Source organism: Mytilus edulis, chromosome 12 (assembly GCF_963676685.1).
Source record: "Mytilus edulis chromosome 12, xbMytEdul2.2, whole genome shotgun sequence".
NCBI classification, from domain to species: domain Eukaryota; kingdom Metazoa; phylum Mollusca; class Bivalvia; order Mytilida; family Mytilidae; genus Mytilus; species Mytilus edulis.
This window is the reverse complement of record NC_092355.1, coordinates 25387491-25413745: the sequence shown is the minus strand read 5'-3', so window position 1 is coordinate 25413745 and position 26255 is coordinate 25387491. Positions and strand designations below refer to the sequence as shown.

The 26255-nt window shown below is 31.7% G+C and overlaps 1 protein-coding gene across 1 annotated transcript in view; it reads right to left on the bottom strand.

Moving 5' to 3' along the window:
* LOC139498111 (protein PHTF2-like) overlaps positions 1 to 24351 on the bottom strand; it is a 32037-nt gene extending 7686 nt beyond the window's left edge. The window contains exons 1-10 of the mRNA XM_071286446.1: positions 24234 to 24351; positions 22123 to 22359; positions 19741 to 19797; positions 17519 to 17588; positions 15967 to 16063; positions 14815 to 14929; positions 12574 to 12701; positions 9925 to 11224; positions 7259 to 7450; positions 2024 to 2072 (exon numbers count right to left, since the gene is read on the bottom strand). Of these exons, the coding sequence (XP_071142547.1) occupies positions 2024 to 2072; positions 7259 to 7450; positions 9925 to 11224; positions 12574 to 12701; positions 14815 to 14929; positions 15967 to 16063; positions 17519 to 17588; positions 19741 to 19797; positions 22123 to 22164 (2050 nt within the window). The 5' untranslated portion in view covers positions 22165 to 22359; positions 24234 to 24351. The remainder of the gene's footprint in view (positions 1 to 2023; positions 2073 to 7258; positions 7451 to 9924; positions 11225 to 12573; positions 12702 to 14814; positions 14930 to 15966; positions 16064 to 17518; positions 17589 to 19740; positions 19798 to 22122; positions 22360 to 24233) is intronic.
* Positions 24352 to 26255: the final 1904 nt, after the last annotated feature.

The window sequence follows — 26255 nt, the reverse complement described above, 5'->3', positions numbered from 1 at the left end:
ATTATATACAAAGTTTCATGAAATTCTGTTGTGTGGTTTGAGAGGAGTTGCGATGACAAACTGTTGCAGTAGTACATTAAAGTAAATAAGTTCAAAGGGGCGTAACTCCTAGAAAAAAAATTGAATCGCAATTTCCCGTCGATATGCACAACTACATAGTATGTCCTTATTATCTGAAAAGGTTTCGTGAAATTCTGTTGTGTGGTTTGAGAGGAGTTGCGATGACAAACTGTTGCAGTAGTACATTAAAGTAAATAAGTTCAAAGGGGCGTAACTCCTAGAAAAAAATTTGAATCGCAATTTCCCGTCGATATGCACAACTACATAGTATGTCCTTATTATCTGAAAAGGTTTCGTGAAATTCTGTTGTGTGGTTTGAGAGGAGTTGCGATGACAAACTGTTGCAGTAGTACATTAAAGTAAATAAGTTCAAAGGGGCGTAACTCCTAGAAAAAAATTTGAATCGCAATTTCCCGTCGATATGCACAACTACATAGTATGTCCTTATTATCTGAAAAGGTTTCGTGAAATTCTGTTGTGTGGTTTGAGAGGAGTTGCGATGACAAGAAACAGGACTGACGGACTGACGGACGGACGGACGGGTCAAAAACATTATACCCTCCGCAACTTTGTTGCGTGGGGTATAATAACAGACAGACAATGTAAATTTGATATAGCCCCTCTTTTACAATTGGGGTATAATATTAAAAGGATGCCGTTGAAATATCATAAAATTAGCTTAACCTTAACACATGTTCCTCATCTGCTAGTCTATACAAATGTGAAACAAGAATGTGTCCATAGTACACAGATGCCCCATCCCCCTATACATTTCTATGTTCAGTGGACCATGAAAATGGGGTAAAATATCTAATTTGGCATTAAAATTAGAAAGATCATATCATAGGGAACATGTGTACCAAGTTTCAAGTTGATTGGACTTCAACTTTATCAAAAACTACCTCGACCAAAAACTTGAACCTGAAGTGGGACGAACGAACAGACCAGAAAACACTAGAGGCTCTAAAGAGCCTGTGTCGCTCACCTTGGTCTATGTGAATATTAAACAAAGGACACGGATGGATTCAAGACAAAGTTGTGGTTTGGTGATGTGTTTGTAGATCTTACTTTACTGAACAATCTTGCTTCTTACAATTATCTCTATCTATAATGAACTTGGCCCAGTAGTTACAGTGGAAAATGTTAGTAAAATTTTACAAATTTTGTGAAAATTGTTAAAGAATGACTAAATAAAGGGCAATAACTCCTAAAGGGGTCAACTGACCATTTCGGTCATGTTGACTTATTTGTAAATCTTACTTTGCTGAACATTATTGCTGTTTACAGTTTATCTCTATCTATAATAATATTCAAGATAATAACCAAAACCAGCAAAATTTCCTTAAAATTACCAATTCAGAGGCAGCAACCCAACAACAGGTTGTCCAATTCATCTGAAAATTTCAGAGCAATCTTGACCTGATAAACAAATTTACCCCATGTCAGATTTGCTCTAAATGCTTTGGTTTTTGAGTTATAAGCCAAAAACTGCATTTTACCCCTATGTTCTATTTTTAGACGTGGAGGCCATCTTGGTTAGTTGGCCGGGTCACCAGATACATTTTTTAAACTAGATACCCCAATGATGATTGTGTCCAAGTTTGGTTTAAAATGGACCAGTAGTTTTAGAGGAGAAGATTTTTGTAAAAGTTAACTACGCAGGACGACGCCGGACGCAATGTGATGGGAAAAGCTAACTTGGCCCTTCGGGCCAGGTGAGCTAATAATGGCCATAAAAGGGGGAAAAAAATTCAAGAAACTGTAGAAAATGTAAAATCAGATGTTTTATCACCCCTACTGCTAGTATATAATAACAGTGCAAATATACTGCCACAAATTCATTTACATTTTTCATCAAGTTCTCTTGCGAGTGTTTGGGAAAGGAATTTCTATTATCATTTTACAAACTGACCATGACTTTTAGATATACTTATATTTTATCTATAATGTCTATATAACTGACCTTTGTCTGGTGGTACATAATGGTGACCTAAAGCTGAACTGCTGGTAGGCTGTAACATAAAATATCAATAGTCATTAAATACAATATAAACTTATCATATGATTATATACCTTATTGCTATTTATTCTAATCAAGATAAGTTCTGAAATTATACAACTTTTTCATGAAGTCACAAACCAGTGGAAGCTATCTGAGGCGTGTTTCAACAATGCATTGTGCATAAAACTTTTCAAATTTTAAACATCGTAAAGACAGCAAACCCTTTTTATGACTTTAATTTATTTAATGTTCAAAAAATATAATTATAATCTATCAAAATTTCAAAATGTTTCACTTTCTAAACTTTTTCTTCCCTCAGTTCATTACTAATGACTTTTGTTTTTGCAACACTTGACCCAAACAGGAAGCTGTCTCAGTAACTGTTTTTCCAGATTGAAATAAATGGAGATAAGGTGTCAAGTATTCCTATGAAGTGAAATCTGACTTTATTCATATTTCTACATAGAAAAATATACTCAATCACTTGGGTATATAACAATTGTCATGATATATCTTTAAAAAAATAATAAATTGTCAGTAAGCGAATGAAGCTATACATATTGTTGTAGAGGTCTACTTATTTTAGCACAACAATAAAATATTTCAATGTGTTTTTGTAAGTTGCTTTGTATATATCTGATGAGTCTATCCCTTTTCAACTGATTTTTATAGTTTGTTCCTATGTTGTGCCATTACACGGGGGTGGGTACCACTGTCCATGGGTTAGGGGGAGAGCTTGGCGCCCACAAACATGTTTAACTTAATTCAGTATGTGCCAGTCCCAAGTCAGGAGCCTGCAATTAAATGGTTGTAGTTTTTATAACTGCAAATCAAATTTGTTTTTCATTTGTTATTTTGTACATAAGTCGTTGGTTATCTGATTTGAATTATTTCATATTTTGTAACGCTATGTGCTATGGGCTTTGATCATTGTTGAAGGCCATATGGCGACCAATAGTTATAATTTACTAGTACGTCATTTGGTCTCTGGTGGATGGTTACAGTCTCATTGGCAAGCATATAACATCTCACTATTTTGAATAATTATAATATAGTTCATACACTTCTTTTATTATACTATTTGAAAGGTAGTATAATAGTGTGCATAACACATAAAATGCAAATAGAAATAAAGTTTGTAATATATATATATATGTACAGTAAATATTTGAATAATCTTTTTTTTCTTCAACTGAAATACTGTGGATTCATTTATTTTCGTGGGTACTAATTTTTCCGGATTGAGAAAAACTTGTAGGACTTTATCTTTGGTCTGTATATTGTCTTCACATTAAATGTACAAATCATTACTACTTTAACATGAATATATTAGCAAAGCAAATTTTATCATCAATCATAAGCTTGTAATTAAGTGAAAATATTAAAACTGTTTTCAAACTGTGCATTAATAAATGAGCTCACAACATTTTGTTAAGCCTGCCTCGAAGTTAAGCTATCAAGCAACAAACTGAGGTGTCAAATGCTCAATCATTGAAGGCAAAATGTTTGTTGATGTCTCGCCCAGTGCTTTAAACAAATGATCAAAACATATGATAACTATGAATAACTATCTAAGAAATTCTCCAACTTGAAATCAAGCTAATTTAAGTTTTTTATAACACCATGCTATATTCTAACCTTTCATTTAAAGTTAAGCCTGAGTATCTTATTTTTTGTTATACATGTTTAGAATTCAATTTTCAGATATTTTCAATGACACAAATTTTTTACACCAAAAATAATTAAGATTTGTAAATTTTACAGTTCACTGCTGTGCAAATAATACAATGTATTCTCAATAGGTCACTTCACGGTTATTGCAGCCATATTGAATAGGGGACAGATTTTTTTAGACAGAGGTGGAGTTAGTATGAAATTATGGGAAATCCTATGTCTGTTTCCAAGCAACAGTTCTGTTTCAATGATGTTTTCTTGTATTTTTCAAACCACTTTTACCTCCATTATGAAAATCTGCCCCTTTTAAAACATGGCTGCAATAACCATGAAAGGGCCTATTTTAGAATCAGTAAAACAATGATTTTCTTTTCACAATTGTCTTACAGTAAGGTTCTGATCATGAGGAGAAATCATTTACAAATTTTTTATATCAATTTTTACCCCCAGACTGTATTACATAATGCCCCAAAAATATAGTTCTGATTCATGCATCCCTATCTACCCTATATATGTATACATGATATAACTTTCGATGCCTCCCCTAACATATTTTGGGTAAGCACCATTTAGAGTCCAGAACTTTAACCTATATAATCTATGTAAATTATTAAAAAAGATAAAATCAGTATACCAACCTACAATATATTTTATGCAAGGATTTAGGAAACAAGGGGACTTTTACAGCTCGCTATGAGGTATGGGTTTTGCTCATTGTTGAAGGCTGTACTATGACCTATAGTTGCTGACATCCAAGTCATTTTGACTCTGGTGGTTAAAGGTCTCCTTGCAGTTGGTAATCATACTACATCTCCTTATATATATATGATTTTGTTTTGCCTAATTATATACATGACAAAAGGATAATTCATCTAGAACTAAACTTTCTGTTTTGGAAATAATCCATTTACAAATGAACAATAACAACAAGCTCATGTCTAATATATATATAAGACTTCTCTTTTTTGTGTTTTGGTTGGGTTGCTGACTTATATTCATATATATCTACCACGTCCCATCTTATTATCTTATTTATATAAAGCTATTTTTTAATCATGCAAAATCTAAAGCACATATTAAGTGACTTTTATACTAGTTATAAATAATCACTCAGTCTATTTTTAGAGATATTGATTAGTATTTCAAGAAAGATTTTAAGTCTAATAAAAGACATCTTGGTTAAATATTCTTTTACAGACGAAGGCCAAATGAAAAATATTTTGTTGTTCCAGTTAAGTGCTTATATATTGTCAATCATGACTGTATAGCAATTAAAAATGATGAAATGAAAAATGAGATTTTCATGATTTTAATTGATAATAGTGTAAACTATTGGGATTAGTGGTACACTGAAATTACATATTTCAAAAATTTGTCTTATATTTGAAATTATGATTATACATGTCCTTAATCAATCACAAGTGATAAACAAATTTAATAAAAGATAGCTCTCTGCAGACAGAATATCAAAAGGACTATTCAAATCAATCAAAATTACTCCAAAAATTGTACATTTTTGTATCAAACATTCAAGAAAATGATTTTAAACAGCTAAAATCCCTATCACACTGGTTTAAAAGGTCTAGAATATTTTTGGTCAAAATTTGTAATGTTGTTAATTAAATTTGAACCCAAAAGTGATTATTCCATCCAAGTACATATTATTGTGCTCAGAACAAACTGAAACAAAGTATATTTTTTGCTTGGCCAATATAGATACATTGCCCTATGCCAGATGCTAATTTTTGATAATCATCTCTTACCTCTGCGCTTCCCTAAGGAAAACGATAATGATATAAAGTTTTGAAGAAGAAAATAATATTCTAAAGACTAGCAGCTATAAATTGATCCTACAATAAAAGCCATGCAAGCCTTTAGTTGGATGATACTTTTTCTTATATACATGATATGTCAGTTTGCTGTTTCCCTTGTTATAATTTATGAAAAAGTTACAAATTTACAGTTGATTTGGAAATAACTAAAATATTAAATACACTAAAGACAGTTTAAATTACTCAGAAATCAAGTTCATTTTTTTTATAACTCAATAGAAGCTTGAGATGTTTTTTTTTTTTTTAGGAAACAGCATTTGATTAAAAAAAACACTTTATAAATCAAATTTGAAGTTTACAACTATCATAATACTATGCTAGTGAAAAGAGATTCTAAATAAAATTGTTCATCCACTTAAAATCTATAGTACTTTACTTCAAATTCTACGTATAAGCTTGATCATGTTTCATGTGTTTATAGTACATATATAATTAGAATTCTACGTACAAGCTTGACATTTTTCCCACAAGTAATTTTGTTCATACAAAGAACAGATATATATATATATATATGTACAACAAAGTACAAAGTACATGTAGCAGGATTTGGTAATTTTGTTTTGAAATTAAGACTTTCCTCATATTTCTCAGTTTTTCATGTGAATGTATCATTGAAAATATTTTTTTAACTTATTTTAATAAACAGCTGTGCCATGAGCGCATGATACCCCCGTCGTGTCAAAGAATAAAGTTCAATAACTTCTCAACATCATATCAGAAATTTATTAAAATCGAAAGGGAGCATACTTCAAAAGATATAAACAATTCAACAAAGTTTTATGAGAACTGCTGAAAGCATTTTTGAGTAATTGTCAGAAAACTGGAAAATCCCCCCTTTTTTAATGATAAAACCCCACAACTCGGAAAAGTAAAATCTAAAATTTATAAAAATCAAAACGAAGCTTACGTCAATAGATATAATCAATTCAACAAAGTTTCATGAGCACTGCTGAAAGCATTTTTGAGTTATTGTCAGAAAACTGGAAAAATCCCCTTTATTTAATGAATAAAACCCCATAATTCGGAAACGTAAAATCTAGAATTTATAAAAATCGAAAGGGACCTCATGTCAATAGATATAAACAATTCCCAAAAATTTCTTGCAAATAGGTGAAAGCATTTTTGAGTTATTGTCAGAAAACTGGAAAATCCCTCTTTTTTTAATGAATAAATTAAACTCGGAAGCGCAAAATAGAAAATTTATAAAAAACGAAAGGGAGCTCACATCAATATATACAAACAATTCACCAAAGTTTTAAGCATTTTTTAGTTATTGTCTGACATGTTGACGACAGACAGATGGACAGACAACGATATATCATAATACGTCCCATAAACGGGCGTATAAAAATGATGTGATGTAACTTTTGATGTTAGGGGCAAAAAACATCAATGTCAAGTCTTATATTGTTACCATGCTAGAAAAAGCCAGATAAGATAAATTCTTAGATTCTCATTTCCATTAATCTTTCATTTAATCTCCCCCTTATGATCCAAGCATACACAAAGAACTTTGTTAATTCTATATTTTTGACACATATATAAACACAGATCATTTCAACTGTGACAATTGTTTATTGCCGTCTTCAATTGCTTTTAAGAATTTGCATTCTCTCTAATTCCACAAAAAATTATATGAAAATCTAGGTAATATCTTTATGGCCTAAAAGATAGAGTTGGCTATACATACAGGTTGAAGGAGATTTATTACATGTATGTTGCTCTCTCCTGCCGTTTGATTGGCTGATGAAGAATTCAACACTGTTGTTGATGTTTCTTGTCCCGCCTCATTTCCAAGTTCAACATCTGACCCACAACTACTAGAATATGTGGAGGTGGTGTCATCAGATTGTACCCTATCTTCCCAATCAGAGCTGGTCAGCTATAATATACAATATAAAACATTAAAAACATTTTTGGTTATAATTTTATATTTACTATTTACCAAACTTTGAATTTTTCGAAATACTAAGGTTTTCCTACCACAGGAATAGATCACCTTAGCTGTATTAGCAATAACTTTTGCAATTTTGGATTGTCAATAATCTTTTATTGTTTATGCAGTACTTTATTTATAAAAAAGAAGATGTGGTATGATTGCCAATGAGACAACTCTTCACAAGAGTTTGGCTGTTATAACTTTTTTTGATTAGAGAGTTACTGATGAGTCTTTTGAAGACAAAACGCACATTTGTCGTTTTAATCCTGGTATATATGATGAGTGAATTATGCAGAAATATTTTGGACAATTTTATATATGATTCTTACTCACTGAAAAACCTTATATTTCACTTTCTGTCAAAATTTTAACTATCAAGCAAATAGAGTGTAATATTTTTCTTCAATTTTTTCTTGACCTTGTTATCAAGCTCATGTCTATCCAGGCCTCTACAATAACTTGTTTTTCAACTTGTCCAAAAGGAAAAGTACATACCAAAACTTACTTGTCCGAATGAAATTGTAACTTGTCAAAAAAAAATCTTTTTTGCATTTCAAGTTGATTCAAGGAACAAAATGAATTAAAAAAAATTGAACAGAATTTGATTTATATTCTTTGAAATACTTTTAAAAGATATGAGCCATGAACAACTGAATTTAGTTGTGTCACAGGACTTGGGTTCTAGTTTTTATCAATGCTAAAGTCTCATCATACTTTGCACATGAGGCACCATCTGATTGGCCTCTACATCATGTACATGTACACTCATTGGATTTTTATCCTATTTTTTTAAAAGTTGAAAAAGTTTATTCAAATGCAATCAATAAAAAGAATATGAGGTATGATTGTTAATGCAATGAGACAAAAGACCAAATGACACAGAAATTAACAACTATAGGTCACTGCATTGCAAGTATTGTTTTTTTTATACATAAAGATCAAACATGATTTGATGATTTTTTTGGTAAATAATTTCCTTATTCTTATTTAAAAATACGTTATGGACATTGGTATTAATTATTATAAAGCAACAAAATAAGTTAGGAAAAGAAGTTCTGATTTGTCTTTGTCCAGAAATGTCTACTGCCTTGCCGAACTGTATATTAATCATGTCTATAAAATATGTCTCCTACAGTGCCCAACTGTCTATTAAACTTGGAGCCGAATCATTTCCGAGCTGGTGACAAACTGTCTTTTAAAGTTACCTTATTTAAAAAGCACATGGTTGAATGGGATCGGTAAGACTGGTTTCTGAGAAAAGTGTGCTTTTTACCTGTTAAAAGTACTTGACAAAGAACCAGTTTTAAATTATCGATTGCAAGTCTGAGGGGTCTTGAGAAATAAAAAGTTTAAATTAGTTTCAGTTTAAAAAGGAAATATGTCAAACAAATCTTCTTTTCTTGTTTTTTTGTTAATAATTATACTTTGTTCATCAAAGTTTGAATAAATTTTTTTTTCTGCAGAATGATTCTACTTGTACATGTCCCATCGGACAAGCTTGGTATAGCTTTTACTTGTCCGACCTTTTTTACCTCTGGTACCGGACAATCGGACAAGCGTTATTGTTGAGGCCTGCTATCAGTCAGGGGTACTACTTGTACAAGTAATTTTTAATTACTTGAAGAAGTAATATTAATATACTTATATAAGTAAATTTGTAGGATATTTATACAAGTGAATTTTATTTACTTATATAGGTAAACAAATATTGCCTGAGTTATGTCCCTTAGACATTCAGATTTTTTTACTTGTACTTGTAGAAGTAAAAAAGTCATCCTATTTTCTTTTATTGAATTCTTATGATTTCTTTGCTCATATAGAATTTTAAAGTATCTGCCCATTGCAGATGTCTTTACTAATCATTTAAGTGTAATTTCATGGACAATGAAAATCCATTTGTCTGTTATCTTCAGAACACTGCTCATTTACAAGCCCCAAGGAGCAATCTTTGAAGGCCTTGCCCAAATACTTAAGATCTTTGTGCAATCAGTTTCTTTGTTGAATGAATGAGATGAAGCATTGAACTCTAATAAAAAAAAATGAGAAAACCTGGGAAAAATCATTTAAGACATGAATTTACATCTCAAAACTTGAGGACTTTTGTTGGATTGTAAGAAAAATTTACTTATTTATACAAGTAAATTTTTGAGAAAATTAAAGGGAGATTATTCAAACATTATTTATTTACTTGTATGTGTATATTTTTTTTTACTTAAATATTCAAGTAAATATAAATAACTTGTACAAGTAGTACGCCTGACTGTCTATCATGTCTATTCTTATCCACTGTTCCGATCATAAAATTATTTATTAAGCAAAGCCAATTATAAGCGGCAACTCGTCAGCTACTATACTGTTATTCCTATTCTAATGCATTAAAAAAGAAATTGAACATCATAGTTTGTTAAACAATTTACCTTATGGCCACTAGCATGACTAGCTTGGCTTGTTTCACCATCTGAGGAGCTGATATCTTTCTTCAAACTTTCCTTATTCCTAGTTGTTGTTCTCTTAGTTCTATAAAATGGTCCAGACTCACTGCTTTCATCTCCAACTGTATGACTGCGTCTTCTTAAGCCCTGAAGAAGGACGGTTTTAGCCTTTAATTGAGTTTCTTTGTCTGATTCAGACCCAGAGTTATTCCTTTCTGGGTCAGTATCTGACATCACTTCCTTTTTAGGTTTTGAAATTAATGAAGGCAGTGGGACAGATTCTGACCTAAACAATAAAGTTTTGTTCGTAAAATCAATTCCACTGTCTTCACTTAAATTTTCTCCATGTCTTAAAATATTCAACTGTTCCCTTGGATTTCTATAAGAACTGGATCCTGGTTTGTTGTCTTTAGCTTGCACTTTGTCTGTTTGTTTATAATCTATTACCCCATTACCTCCTATGGCAAGGCTATCTAAATCACTGGTACGTTCATATTCTAATGTATTGGACTCCGGAGCCGAACTGGAGCTGGTAATAGAACTCAAACTATCGATAGAGGGGTTCATAAAATCCACAGCTTCCTTTGCAGTTAAATTTTCAACTTTACGAATTGTTCCATCAGTAAAATTAGGAATTTTTAGTCCTTCAATAATATTGTCACATTTTTCTGCCAAATGCATATCACTGGACAACACGTCTATACCTGTGTTGCTATGGCAACTGTTATGTTTATGTTTTTTAGCACAATTTTCTTGATTTGAAAAACCACCTGGACAAAGTTTTAATTCTAATTGACTTTTTCCTTTTTTATCAGTATCAATTTTACAATTTCCTGTGATTTCTTCTGGTTTCCCAGACAAGGAAAGAGTAAAGTTTTCTAGATTATCTCTAGTTATCTCCCTTTTTGAATCATTTATATTTTTATCTATTTCTGAATCAAAACTCTCTGCTCTTTTGAGAGAACCATTATTCTCCTCATCTGTTGTGAATGTTTCACTATCCTGACTTTCCTGTTTTTTAATTCTATCATCCGGAACAATTCTCAATGCTTCTTCCTGATACGCGTCGCTCCAGCTAACAGACTTACTTTCAATTCCGCCATTTTTCTTTGGTTTGACAACAAACTCTTTATTTTTCACAACTCTCTTTGGACGGCGGTCGACACTAGGAGGTGACTTTCTGTCAACATCCGGTGGCAGTGTCGAGGAATTTCTTGATGATTTTTCACAACCATGATTTGGTGATGAAGATGATAAAGTCCTTTTCCTCCTGATCTGGTATTCTCTACAAAAACAATTCAAGAAAAGCTACAAACATTTATGGATTTATCTTCATTTGTTTATTTATATTCACTTATAATTTTTTTGAAATAAAGTACCATTTAATATTAAATCATGATTGATACTAGTGGTTTGGTTCTTTCTTTTGCAGTATCAATCTAATTATTCTACAAAAATACTCATTAAATCAATCTTTATGACAGAAGCATTATTTTCAGAAACTTTTTTTTCATTTGAAGTGTAGGTAATATAAAATATCATTTTTAGGACACAAATAAATGAAAAAAATAGCCAGATTTTTATAGAAACATTTTATTGAGACCTGATATTCTTTGACAATTACTTTTACCTCACAGATTTGAAATTCTATTGAGATTAGATATTCATCTTATAGATTTGATATCCCTTCGAGATCTGTGTGAGACATGAGGCTGGGTACAACTGTTGTACTGTATTGAGATTTGATATTTTACCTTATAGATTTGATATCCCTTTGAGATCTATGTGAGACATGAGACTGAGATCACAACTGTTGTTTTTTATTGAGATTCGAGATTTTACCTTATAGATTTAAAATCACTTTGAGATATGTGTGAGACAGCTGTTGTATTCTATTGAGATCTGATATTTTACCTTATATGGGGACGAAGTCCCCAATAACAGTAGAAAATTCAATAAAAAAAAAATTCGGGAAAATTTCCAGAATTTTTCATAGTACTAATGAACTCAAAATCGTTCAATATTTTTTATGTCGTGTTTTGAAATCCCGGACCTGCGCAGAAATGTACAATGTACTTCCTTTTTCCGGTCTCGTTTGTATGAAACTTTGAGTAAAATATATATTTATCAGTCTAGTATAAAATAGGAAGGAACGCGCAATACCAATTTCATTTTTAATAATTCCTTGATATGAAAAAACGTTACCTGATGATAGCGTTTCTTTGTTTACATTGCATATGACGTCATAATTTAAATAACGTCACAACTAAAATCCCTAACAACAGAACCAAAATCGGAAACGTTACGGTATTTCCGTTTCTTTTTTTTAACAAATATTTTAAAAGTTACAAAAAAATAATTCATACAGACTTCGTCCCCTTTTACAGGTAATGCCTGCCTCATATTAGATTTGATATCCCTTTGAGATCTGTGTGAGACATAAGACTGAGATCACAACTGTTGTTATTTTTTGAGATTTGATATCCCTTTGAGATCTGTATAAGACATAAGACTGAGATCACAACTGTTGTTTTTTATTGAGATTTGAGATTTTACCTTATAGATTTGAAATCACTTTGAGATATGTGCACGTGTGAGACAACTGTTGTATTCTATTGAGATCTAATATTTTACCTTATAGATTTGATATCCCTTTGAGATCTGTGCGAGACATGAGACTGGGATACAACTGTCGTTGAGTGAATGTAACCAAGAAGTAACATCAATAATATGGGAAAAAAGACTTCACATAATGTCAGCTCCTATAAAAGATAAAATATCAAAATATGTCAAACATCAATTAAATGCATTTATACTTAAAAAATACTTTTTTATTGCATGGCCACACAATGTTTATGTATGATGTTTGTTTAAAACTACATGTGTTGGATGTGTTGAATGTCCACGCCTGCAGTCTTGTTGAAAAAAGTCAGAAAACTCATACAAAATGTGAACTTGACCTAGGCCTATAGATCATCTTTGTACACAAATATACCAAAAATCAGCTTTAGAGCTTTCAGTCATAAAAAAGTTAACTTAGAACTCTAGTACAAAATGTGTGCTAGAAACACCATATCCAGTATTTTGATTGGTTGGTTTTTGACGCTGAGTACAATCATCACGCTCCAAATATTTATGCAAGGTCAATTCTGCAGGCGTTACAGAAAAAAGAAAATATCTGAATTTTTATGAATTGTTTTTTATTCTAAGGGCTGAAATTTTACCAAAAGTCCTTCAACCAGAATGAAACCTATACTAGGTCTGTAAGTAATCATAATACACTTATGTACAAAAAGTAGGCACCAGACCTGCAGGCATTGCAATAACAAATTTCGGACAAGTGCTGTGATTTAGACAAAATTTGTCAACTGGAAAGAAATGCAAACTCTATATGTTTGTCTGGAATAAATGAAGATGAACTTTGAAATACTTAAGTATAAGCTCCCATTTGTATGTGAATAAATTAGCTGATACTTAGGACTGGTTGTCCACTGTAAATTCAAAAGTTATTGCATACATTTATTATTAGGATGTTTGAAGAATGGACAAGATGTGAGATTAATTATTGCATTATCAAGAAAAGCTGCATACAGATATATGTATCACATTATTTGCATTAATGAAACCATTGCAATAACTTCTGAATTTACAGTAATCAATATATAGTTCATTTGTATTTTTGTGGGATAACATAATAGTTACTTAAGACATTATTTCGGTCAAATAAATAGACTGCCTAAGGTACAGTAGTATTAAATGCATCATGATAATGTTTTAGTCTCAGGAGAGGGCATTATCAATTTTGAAATTAATACTATTGTCACAAGGGCAGTCTGTTTGTAAAATTGCACTTTTATAGGCAGATATTTTGTTTTTTTTTCATTAAAGAAAAAAATATAAAAAAATGGGGAATGTGTCTATGGGACACAGATGATGCCCCAAAGCAACTATTTATCTATACACAATTACAGCATTTAAATTATCTGAATAATGTAAAATAAACACTGAAGACAGTTATTTGCAATAAGGATCCTGGATATCTATGTGACTTTCTGTGCAAGTTAGATTTCTCAAAACATATCATATAGTTATAAAGGGACATAACTGAAGAACCATAAAAGTGACGCTACCCAAATTTGTACTTGATCTGAGTTCAGTGGTAATTAGCATTGTGTATAAGTTTCATAACATTTGGTTGAGGCAAACTGAAGTAAGAGAACGGAAACAAAAGTTTCAGCAATTTTTCCATTTGTAAAGGGGCATAACTCTAGAACGGTTAAAGAGATGCCACCAAAATTCAAATTTGATCTGTGTTTTGTGGTAATAAACATTGTGTATGTTTTATGACATTTGGTTGAGGCAAACTAAGTTTAAAAAAAAGTTAGAGAACGGAAACCAACTTTGGGACGTACATACATACAAGGGTAAAACTTAATGCCCCCTCCATTACGGTGGGGGCATAAAATAATAAGGGAAGTAACTCAAAACTAAAATCACTAGTTTTCATGAATTGCCTGATGGAAGTTTTATTTATAGAAGATTATAAAATGACTCATGACTATGCCTTCACCAATAATAAACATAACTTTAAAAAGTCTAATATGATTTTTTTTTTCTAAATTAAATGAAATAAACTACTATTGTCTAGTAAGGATACATCTTGTTACACATGATCTTCTGATTCCAATGGTGCTTATTCCCAGGAAAAAATTTCAAGTAAATATCTTTATGTCATAATATCCTTATGATCCTATGACATGCTGTCCCCCAAATAAAATAATAAAAAAATAAATGATCCCAGGTCAACCGGAACAATTCATTCATAAAATCAACATTGGAATTTCTTGTATTGGTACTTGAATGATAATGACTTACATCTTGTGCTAACTTAGCACCCACATTTTGACAGAACACGATAGTTGTCAATAATTGTAATGTGTACAGAATCAACAGGAAGGCAAAAAATCTTTTGGAAGTCTGCTGTAACCACCTAAAGGAAAAGAAAACATGATAGTTATGTCAACAATTGTAATGTATACAGGATCAACAGGAAGGCAACAAATATTTTGGAAGTCTGCTGTACATATGTTACCACCTTAAGAAAAGAAAACACAACAGTTGTCATTTCTTTTAATATATAAAAACAAAATAAAATATCTTGTTAAGGATGTACTTAGGTGAGGTTTTGGAATTCGCATCAAATGTTCGGACTCCTTGGTGTTTTTCCATACAATACAAGGTAAAATATTTTGCCCCATAACACCCATTTATTTTTTCATATAAGACTTAATAGCTCATGAAAGGTAATTTCCAAAAATTTTAGAAGATTCTTGATTTTCTTTCTTTTGTTTTTAGACCCAAATAATACCAATGCAAATATTATAAGGTAAAAGCCCGAGTCAGCCTTTTCCCGCCATATTTTAAATCTCAAATATCTCAAAAAGGAGGTCCATGACCCATCACTATTTTTAGCTTATTTCTATCCTTAACGAATGCTCTAACAGCTTATAGTATCAATTTTAGATGGTTGATTTATTAATTTTCACATACCCTCACCTAAGTACATCCTTAAGTAAGGTTAGTGTTCACATCTGCCATGTCTACTATAAAAAGATACCAGTATATTAAGTTTTTTTTACACTTCTTGATTAACTGCCCTTTCCACATGCTCAAGGAGAATAAATAACAGATTTATGACACAATAAGATTTTCAAATCTAAGGAGCAAAAAAATGCCCATATCATACCTCAACCTTTCCTTTCAATTGATATTACTGTAAACTACTTTTAGCAAGTGGTTTTTTATACACATGACTCTGGTCCATAGAAATTAAATTTAATAAAAGTTGTCATGAATGGGGCAAACTTTAATCTTTTCTCATACAAATAAATTAATGAAGTTAAAGACTTGCAAAAGATAAATCACTGAAAAATTGGTAAGAAAAACTTAAAAGCAAAAAAGTATCGTCGAAAAATAATTTGGTTAGTACTACACAATAAACTTAATAAGAATTTTTTATTTGCTTACCATTTATAATGAAAAGGAAAGAACAATACACGGCTAATAGCTTTGTGTGCTATGTACGTCCATGATACCTGTGGCTTGGCTCTAGTAAATGTTGAACCTAAAATATAAATTTATTTTATGTAAAATTATCTATTGTTAATTATATATAAGGCATCAATATTTTTAATCAATCCTGAAGGCAATTCATATTGTTAGATACATTGTAGTCCATTTAAGTGCCATGGTCCACAAAAAGCACATCTGACAGAAAAAAAAATCACTTCATGTAATGGAATATTATACAAATATATCATGCTTACAAGGGGTATTTGCCAAAAATACCGGTCGAGAGAATGTTAAATTTCACGAGCCGTTAGTTGAGGGAAATTCATTCTCAAGACTGGTATTTTTAGCAAATACCCCTCAAGAACATGCTATATCTGTTTAATTACAGCGAATGTTAACGTTCAAAAACGCATTGATGATCGTGACGTTACAAGCGTCCAGTCGGATAGAGTATTTTGAACAGATATATCATGTTATGGAGGGGTATTTGCGAAAAATACAAGTCGAGGGACTTAAATTTCCCGAGCCGCTAGGCAAGGGAAATTTTGTCCCAAGACTTGTATTTTTTGCAAATAACCCTCCATAACATGATATATCTGTTTAATTACACCGAATGAATTTTAATTAAAACTCTCTGTACTAGGAAAAGGAAATATTTATTTGAGGACAAGTACTATCATAAAATATACCGCGGGAACTATACATGTACTTATACGCGTTCACGCTGTCTTTATGTAACGTCATATCTGAAAAATTGGCGGGAAAATGCTCGAGAGGGTAAAAAAGGAATATCCAAAATGGCAAATACCATGGTATTTGAGGCATATTCACCGGCAGTGGTGAAAAACAGTCAGATTCGTTTGAAATGAGGAAGAAATGTTAGAATATGCGAAAAATACACTGGCTATCAGCCAATCAAAAGCTGGCATTCTAATATAAGGTGTAATTATTTGGCAAATACCATGGCAGAGAGGGTAAAAAAGGCATATCCTATTTGCATATACCACGGAGGTGTTAAAAAATGAACGATATTCATTTGATAACAGTAAATTGGTGAAAAATACACTGGCTACCAACCAATCAAAACCCAGGATTCTTACATAAGGTTTAATTATATACAAATATATCATGCTTACAAGGGGTATAATAGCCAAAAATACCGGTTGAGAGGTACAAATTTCAAGAGCTGTTAGGATGAAAAATGGATGAATACTGGTATATACTAAAAGTAAGTCCTCTGCTCACACTTTTTACATTATTATGAATGCATATCGAATAATGGACAAACAGATTTCATTCAGTGATCATGATGATGGTTGTTCAAAAACATTAGCTGTTGTTTGACTTTTATTTTTTTGTTTTCCCAGAGTAAAGTGAATGTGATCTTGATTAAGGGTGAGCACATGTATAAGTGATATGATAGAGCAATGTTTATCTTCTTTTTATATTTTATATTTTCCATGCGTTCCCATTTGTAATTAAAACTGCAACTCCTCGAGTAAATTACCTCTGATTAAATCAACATCTATGAACTCAGTTTTGGCTCTTACTGATCTTCTTGGAGCATTTCTGATACCCTGAGAAGAAAAGAACTCATAAAATAAAAAGCATGTGACAACTGTAAGAAAATGGTATGTTATATTTGTTCTTGTTGCTGTTGTCTTTTTAAAGGTCAGAGATAGAATATCATTGTTTCTCTGTCATGTATTTTGTCTGTAGGCTAATGAGAGACAACACAGATTTTCACTATCATGACTATACCTAAATTTCTTCTTGTGTCTATTTCTTTTGTGTATATACAAAATGTATATGCACATATAATGAAGAAAGATATGTTTCTAACAGGTATGCTGAAATAATATCCTGAGTACTGATTAGAGGTACATGTATTTACACAAGTGAATCCATTACGTGCATTTATTATTGCGATTTTGTCATTTTAGACTATTTAAAATGAGATTTTAATTATTGCCATATTGAGAAAAATCCAGTTCAATTCATATAAAAAATTTCAAAATGCAATTTTAAATTTATGCGATTATAACCCTGTTGCATTTTTCTCAATATTAAAAACATCGCAAAAAGTTCTGAATTTACAGCATTTCATAATTTTTTTTATAAACAAAATGAACCCAAAGAAAAAATCAGAACAACATTTGAAGTTATTTCCTTTTTTTAATCTTCTGATTTGAACAGGAAATTTCTCATGTTTCTATATTTATATTCGGACAGTTAATGAAAGGTGCAAGTGTATAAATTCATCTATCTCCTGGCTTACTTACTGACAATTCACAGATAAAGCATGTTTCAATTTTACATTTAATGTGATAGATCTAAAATCGTAATTTGAAATGTGTTATTTTATTTAAATTGTACAAGAACTGGTTCATTGATATACAGAGCTGACATGAAAAGTAACTACATGTAATAAATATACCCTAACAGGTTCAATTTTCACATTATATGACATTAAAATTGTCAATACAACTGTCCTGGGGCTTTGTAAAAATAGTCACTATACAAGAAAAAGTACACAACCCTCTGCCATTGTGACATTTAAGACCTAAATTCACAGAATCTTCAAGACTTGCAAATGAGTTGCCAATATTACAAATGTATTACCAAAATAAATAAAGAATGTGTTCATGAGATACAGATGCCCCCACTTGTAAATATTAAGCAAATTCTGCATTTTTTTAATTAACCAAGGGGGCACTAGAACAACAAAAGTGTCACCTCCAAAAGTCCAACTTGATATGTGTTTTGTGGTAATAACTAATAAACATTGTGTATATAAGTTTCATAACATTTGGTTGACTTAAGTGTTTTGTGGTAATAACTCGTGTAGAAATTTCATAACATTTGGTTGACTTACCCCTTACGGGAAGGATTGTGCCTGATGTTCAAATGATGAAATCATAATCTTTCAGTCAGTTTAATTGAAGTCTGGAGCTGGCATGTCAGTTAACTGCTAGTAGTCTGTTGTTATTTATGTATTATTGTCATTTTGTTTATTTTCTTTGGTTATATCTTCTGACATCAGACTCGGACTTCTCTTGAACTGAATTTTAATGTGCGTATTGTTATACGTTTACTTTTCTACATTGGTTAGAGGTATAGGGGGAGGGTTGAGATCTCACAAACATGTTTAACCCCGCTGCATTTTTGCGCCTGTCCCAAGTCAGGAGCCTCTGGCCTTTGTTAGTCTTGTATTATTTTGATTTTAGTTTCTTGTGTACAATTTGGAAATTAGTATGGCGTTCAATGTCACTGGACTGGCATATATTTGTTTGGGGGCCGGCTGGGGGACGCCTCCGGGTGCGGGAATTTCTCGCTGCATTGAAGACCTGTTGGTGACCCTCTGCTGTTGTTTTTTATTTGGTCGGGTTGTTGTCTCTTTGGCACATTCCCCATTTCCATTCTCAATTTCATTGAAATAATTTTGGGAAGTATCATTATGAGTAAGGATGGACAATGGTAAAACTGAATGCTCCCTCAAGCAGGGGCATAAAACTGAATGCTCCCTCAGGCAGGGGCATAAAACTGAATACTCCCTCAGGCAGGGGCATAAAACTGAATGCTCCCTCAGGCAGGGGCATAAAAAGTTGACTTTCCATAAACAATAATCATTTCTTTTGTCTAAATGTCAGATTAATTCACAAACTTGAGACACCTTGGTAGTCAAACTCTCCTACATGTATAATACATTTTTATATATGTCATAATTACCCTTAAAACTTTACGATCTACACTCTGTTCCCACAATTGTTTATCATGGAGACCAATCTAAAATGAAAACAGTAAATACATGAAATAACAATTACTGTACATGTGTACTATATATATCTAAACTCAATGTAATTGTCATTTACTTGTGTTATGAGGCAATCTTGTTTTACTATTATTTAGGATAAAAATGTCTATGCTGTGTTCTTCTTTCAATCAATATGTAGCTCGGCTGCAAAACAAATTCAAAGCTAGAATATCCTTTAATATTTTTTATTTTTGTTGATTTTGCGGGCAAAGGTCAACCAGGAATTTAAATGTCCAAAAGGCATCAATTTTCTATAGATTTGTTTGCAGACTGGAAGATCCACAAAAATCAAATATCCATGAATACACAAATTTTTCCTCAAGCCATAAAAATTTATACCACCTCCCATGTCTACATAAATGAATCCACAGTATTTGTTGCACTACTGTTCCCAATAACTCAAATATCTGGAATAAAACCTCTTCATTTGCTGTAGTAAGTTTGACAGAATATTTGTAATGATTAGAAGGATGTAGTTTTTATTCTATTTCCTACATTATGTTGAACATGCTTTCTTTAAGTTTGAGTGTTAATGCATCTATAGTGGTCATTTTGTATTTAATATAAGGTTTTAAAAAATGCAAGAATGTGTATATTGAATAAGCATGATCATTGAATCAGAACAAACTACATGATTGTATGACCATTGCAGTGATTCAGTTGGACTTTGAGAATTCCAGGTATATTTCTATTCTTATAAAAATTTCTTCTGAAGTATGAAGTAAACTCAATTTTAATTTTTTTTTTCAGACATTTAAGGCCAATTAAAATTAATTGCTAGATTTTCATCCCCGCCCGCCCCTCTCAAATCGTCCCGCCGCCTGCCGGGAACCATCGATAATTTCCTTTCATTCAAAACTTCCTGTTTCAAATTTCGTTTTTGTATTGAATCGAGTAACTTCTAACGAAAATAATTAAGTCGACATATTCTGCTGCTCTATGATGACAACATCATATACCGAGAATAGAGATTGATAACGAGAAGGGCATGAATTATTGAAGTTACGAGTAAAATGCCATGTCCTTGAACGCAAATTGCGGTAGTCACAAGTGAATCGAAAACCGTGTTTTTTCTTTATTTGTACAATGACTTTGTGTCAGGAAATTTGGACTTTGAATGATATCCAAAGCGCAAGAATCGTAGAACAAATTGGTACAAAAACATGACTGGATTAAAGAAATTGACGCAAGCACGAACTTGTTTAAATTATGACCGTATATTGAGAGAAAAAAGTCGACAAACACGCATTTTAATTATAACAAGCCCATGGCTGTTGTTTTTGTTGACAAACGGCAAACACCCTCTGTAACTGTCCCAATACCCTCAATTTAGTCATTAAACAACAACTACTTTTTGGTTAAGTTCATGTTTTACATCATAATTACTTTCAACACTGCGCTTACATTTTATTCTGTACTCATAATACTTGTGTTGCATACAATTGTACCAAAAAGTAAAATCACAAAAATACTGAACTTAGAGGAAAATTAATTTAGAAAGTCCATAATCACATGGCAAAATCAAATAACAAAGCGCATCAAAAACATATACATTTTATTGATTTTATGGGTACTACAAACCATTGCTTAGAAAGCACAATAAATTTGGTGTAGGTAAAGTCCAACTGAAGAGAGCATTTATCTTCTTTTTGATGTATACTATAAATAGGTTTCTATAGCGGCAATTAAATGTACATGTATAACAGTGGTTGCCAATCAGGGATTTTTATTTAAGAGTTCAAAAAATAGTGTAGGATTTCTTTTACATCATGTATATATACATTATACAGGCTTGTTTTTCACTAGTATATACCCGCGGTATGAAGAACTCGTGACGAGGGTTTCATATGAAATAGAATTTTAAAAATAAAATCCTCCAACCCGCCCCATTTAAAAAAAAATTGGATGAAAATCTACTAATTAATTTTAGTTGGCCTAACATTGTTTAAGGAGAAAGTGGGCAAATGTCATGTGACCAGTGCATAGACGATTCACTGCATTATATAGAAAATAAAACAGGAATAATACCTTTATTTGAACCACAACCAAACAAGACATTGGTCTAATCATGTAAAGTCTTTTGCTAATTGTCTTGAACATAAATCAGGCCGTAAGTTTTTATACTTGAATTGTTTTACATTTGCCATTTTAAGGATTTTTATAGGTTACTATGCAGTATGGGTTTTGCTTATTGTTTAAAGCTATAGTATACCTACAGATGTTTACTTATAATTCCTCCAATGGAGAGTTGTCTAATTGGCAATCAAACTGCATCTTCTTATTTTTATATTATATACCTTTTTCTGATACCATGCTACAGAGTCATGAATTTGGTCCATTCCTTGATGGACCCCTTTTTAGAAAGTCTTGCTTGAAGTTTTCTAGTCTAGATGATCTCTTAACTGATGCAATACATGTACATGTATCTTCCTTTATTTCAAATACAGTTACACATGGAAAAATGTACAGATTACATAATTTATATAGTTGTTTTCTTAGTTGTCTGATAGGAAGTCTATTAAGTCATCATGAATCTAAAATGAGATAAAGATAATTATTAAAAACGTTTTCTCTAGATTGTTTTCTTCACCAGTATCATGATCATTAGAGATTTAACAGTTGCAAATATATTTTGACAATTGTTTCTCATGAAAAGTTTTGGGGGGATTGGACAGGTAAGACACATATACTACCCCAAATAGGAAACAATGTCAATTGTGGATTCAAAAATTTAAAAATTAACACTGGTACTTAATCCCTCACTTAAGCAGTTGAGGACTAGCTACTTATATGGAAGCTATATCCTACCATATCCAACACGTGTTTACTTTAAATTTTCATGATAAATGGCATGTCACATGGTGTGAATTGGAAATTGTCTTTAAGTTTAAAACATTTAACCACATCACATGCATGTTTTATAATGAATGCAACATTAATTTTAGCTATACATGCTATAGTCAGACAATGCTAGATGGTAATTTCATTCTTCCATTCCTTAAAAGTTATGTACAGGTATTCAAAATTAAAATTAACACGCATTCTGGGAGTATTGCATGACAATACTTGTCATGATGTAAACTATATAACAAATATCAAGTCAATATACTCAAGCATGACGGAAAAAAGTATGGAAAATGATTTGCTGGACTGACGGATGGACAGACGGATGGAGTGCAAACCAAAAGCCCCTTCCACTTTGTCGGTAGGGGACTAATAAGCAACTGATTAAAAATCAGGGTGCTGATTTGCAATGCAAGACATTTGGCAATGTTTAATGTTGTTAAAACCATTTGACCCTTAACACTTGGTAAAGTCGTTTTCGCCAAGAATTTTTGTTATAAATATTATAATTCGTTGAGGGAAATACAGTATATTTGTGCCTAGCCATAGACATGAACAAATGTAAAACACACAATTTTCATAAATCATACAATAATTACAATATTTGCTATATTTTAATAGAATCACGTAATTTGAAAATAAATCTGAAGCCACAATGACTTAAAGGAAAAGGGATTGTTATATGACATCAATAGTCACGAGTGTCACAGATTCTGAGGTTAATTGTCCGAGATTCTGAGGTTAAGTGTTGCAGATTCCCAAAACGCAATAAGGTTTAGTTTCATTAACATTATACATGTAACATGTGCTGAAGTGTCGGTTACTGAGCAGAGTGCCTTTAAATCAAAAAACCACTGGTATCTACAGACAACTTTTCGAATTTGTGCACTTTCCCGTAAATTTCCTATGTCACAATGCTTATGTTATATCAACATTTACATCGTACGACCATCCATCAGCACATTGATGACTTTACGTCAGCGCATAGCAAACAGACACTTATTTAAAGATAACAATTTTATGAGTGCAATAATCAAAAATAATTTTGTGCAAAAATTAAAAAATAAACACATTTACATGTCAATACGTCACAGTAAGCAGGTAAGAACTGATTGTTTCAATGGCATTGTTTACTGTAATACTGATTAACCTTGGGTCACAGGGGTAACTTTTTATATGATAAAAATACAACTCAGATAAATTTTCGTGAACATGTATATAACAAAATTTGTGAAAAATGAAGGGCAAAGCTCCCTCAGTTATATAACATGTGTAAGGATATGATGACAATAGTGTTTTTTTATTGAAAAATTTTAACTGAAAAAATTGTTTCATCTATTTGCCTTAGAATGATAATTTGTATGTTGACTTGTATTTCATACAGCTTTGAAAAAGTCATACAATTACATAATGTTTGTGGACAAAAGACAAAACAATGACCAGCTGATGATAATTAAACAGATAAACTTGTACGTGTTTGCGCTGTTTGCGGAGTGTATATACTCCATATAATGAACAGTTATTTCTTATCTGAAAATGTTTGTTCTACATGTGTGAACGTTACCTCTTTAAAAATACTGTCAGTTAAAATTTTTAAGAAATATTCATGGTTATCTTGTAAAAACGCACACAACAGAGTCCTCAAATGAACTTGACATTTTTGTTCGACTATTTTTACCTTTAAACAGAAGAACTTCGACAACATATTTTGGCGGGAGTTTTGAAATGCTATTGATCAGATCCCCATGGCATTTGATTACCGGATAGGGACTAAGAGGATATTTGAATCAAATGTGAGGGCCAAAATGAGTGCAAATTATTTTTTCATTGTTTGAAGCGCTTCTTGATAATGATATATTCGAAATAAATATATAGATATACCAGAGACATATATATGTCTCTGGATATACCAAGGACCACCAAGGAATTGTATACTAATTCCTTGGATATACATTATATATTTGATTATTGATCAGGCATTATTCATTATTGTCAGTTTATTGTTTCAATTGTACTATAGTATACTGTATGCCATGACCATTTAATGTAAATTTGTGCAAATAAATATTGTCTATTCAATGTCTATTGTCCATAGTTACATTTTGAATCTGAAAGTAAAAGTTTAAATACGAAACCATAATTGTCCATAGACATATAATGGGCGTTTTTCAATAAAAACGTGAATTCTTGTCCAAGCCACGTGCACTTTAAAAAAAATGTGTTTGATCTTTGTAAGTATTTTTTTGTGCAGTCAGTACTTTGAATAAGATTTAACTTTTAAGCAAAGTCTATTTGTAGAGATATTATATTTATTGAAATGTAACAAAAAATTAACAAGTCGTGTATTCTTGGGAGGTACATTGCATACAAGGAAAAGGCCTGAAAAAATATCCTTTTCTGCATGGAAAGGGTCCAAATATTTTTTGCCTCGCTCCGCTCGGCGATAATATACGGCCTCCCCTTACAGGGCAGGCAATTTACGGCCCTGCAAAGGATTTTTAATTTTAGAAGGTGTGTCCCTGACAAAATGTCCACTACGAAACGAAGTCATTAAATTTTGCTAATAAACAGTTTTATAAAATCAATGTAATTTTGTTTGCAAGAGATATAAACTTTTATAACGGCAATTAAATTGTTGGTAAAAAAAAAATCATTGAGCACATCAAATGGACCAGAGTGATACCGTATTATTGCAAATGTCCACTACGAAACGGGTCAAATTTTCTTCAAAATTTGGTTTTAAAATTATGAAAAATGTCAGTGTACAGCTTAAAACGTGCTTTGATGAATACAATCAGTCTTGTTACTATTGCAATATAGGGATTGTGGGGGAAATAAAACATGTGAATATGTCCACTACGAAACGGTCACCTACGAAACAAGTATGGGAGAAAAACGTTTCTTAGTGGACACTACCACTACCATGCAGTCTTTTTTTACTCTTTTTTCAATTATATTCGTTCAAAACAAATAACATAGGTTAGTTTCATTTAATTTTCAGTATGTTTTTATTAACATAGAATAAGGTTGATGTCAACTACGAAACTTTTTGTCCACTACGAAACGGTTTTGTCAACTACGAAACGCATCAACATGTCCACTACGTGACATGAGTTGTACTGACCTGCATATGTGAAGTACTGTCTAATCTTTATCGATAAACAATGGTTCTCCAATTCAGAAAAAAATGAGATCTTTCTAGTATAAAAAGTAAAACAAACTGGAATGTCTATAGGAGACATTTAAAATTGCAATAAGATGTGTGTTTAGAAGCAGTTTCGTAGTGGACAAATGTCCCCTACGAAACAGTACATAAATAATGAAAATAATGTCATTTTAAAGAGTATTTAAGATTGTAATTTTTGTTTACAAACAGGTCTATAATAAAGGTATTCAAAATAACTTTTGAAATAAAATTTTAGACAAGTTGATTTTCCATTTGTTTAGGTCTGAAATTCATGCTTTTATTGAAAAACGCCCATATATGTCTCTGACGAAACTTTGGCAGAAATTGTCTAGTGATATGAAGGCAGTAACATTTCACGTGAAATCAATTACATAATATGTCATGTAGCTGTAATTGGCA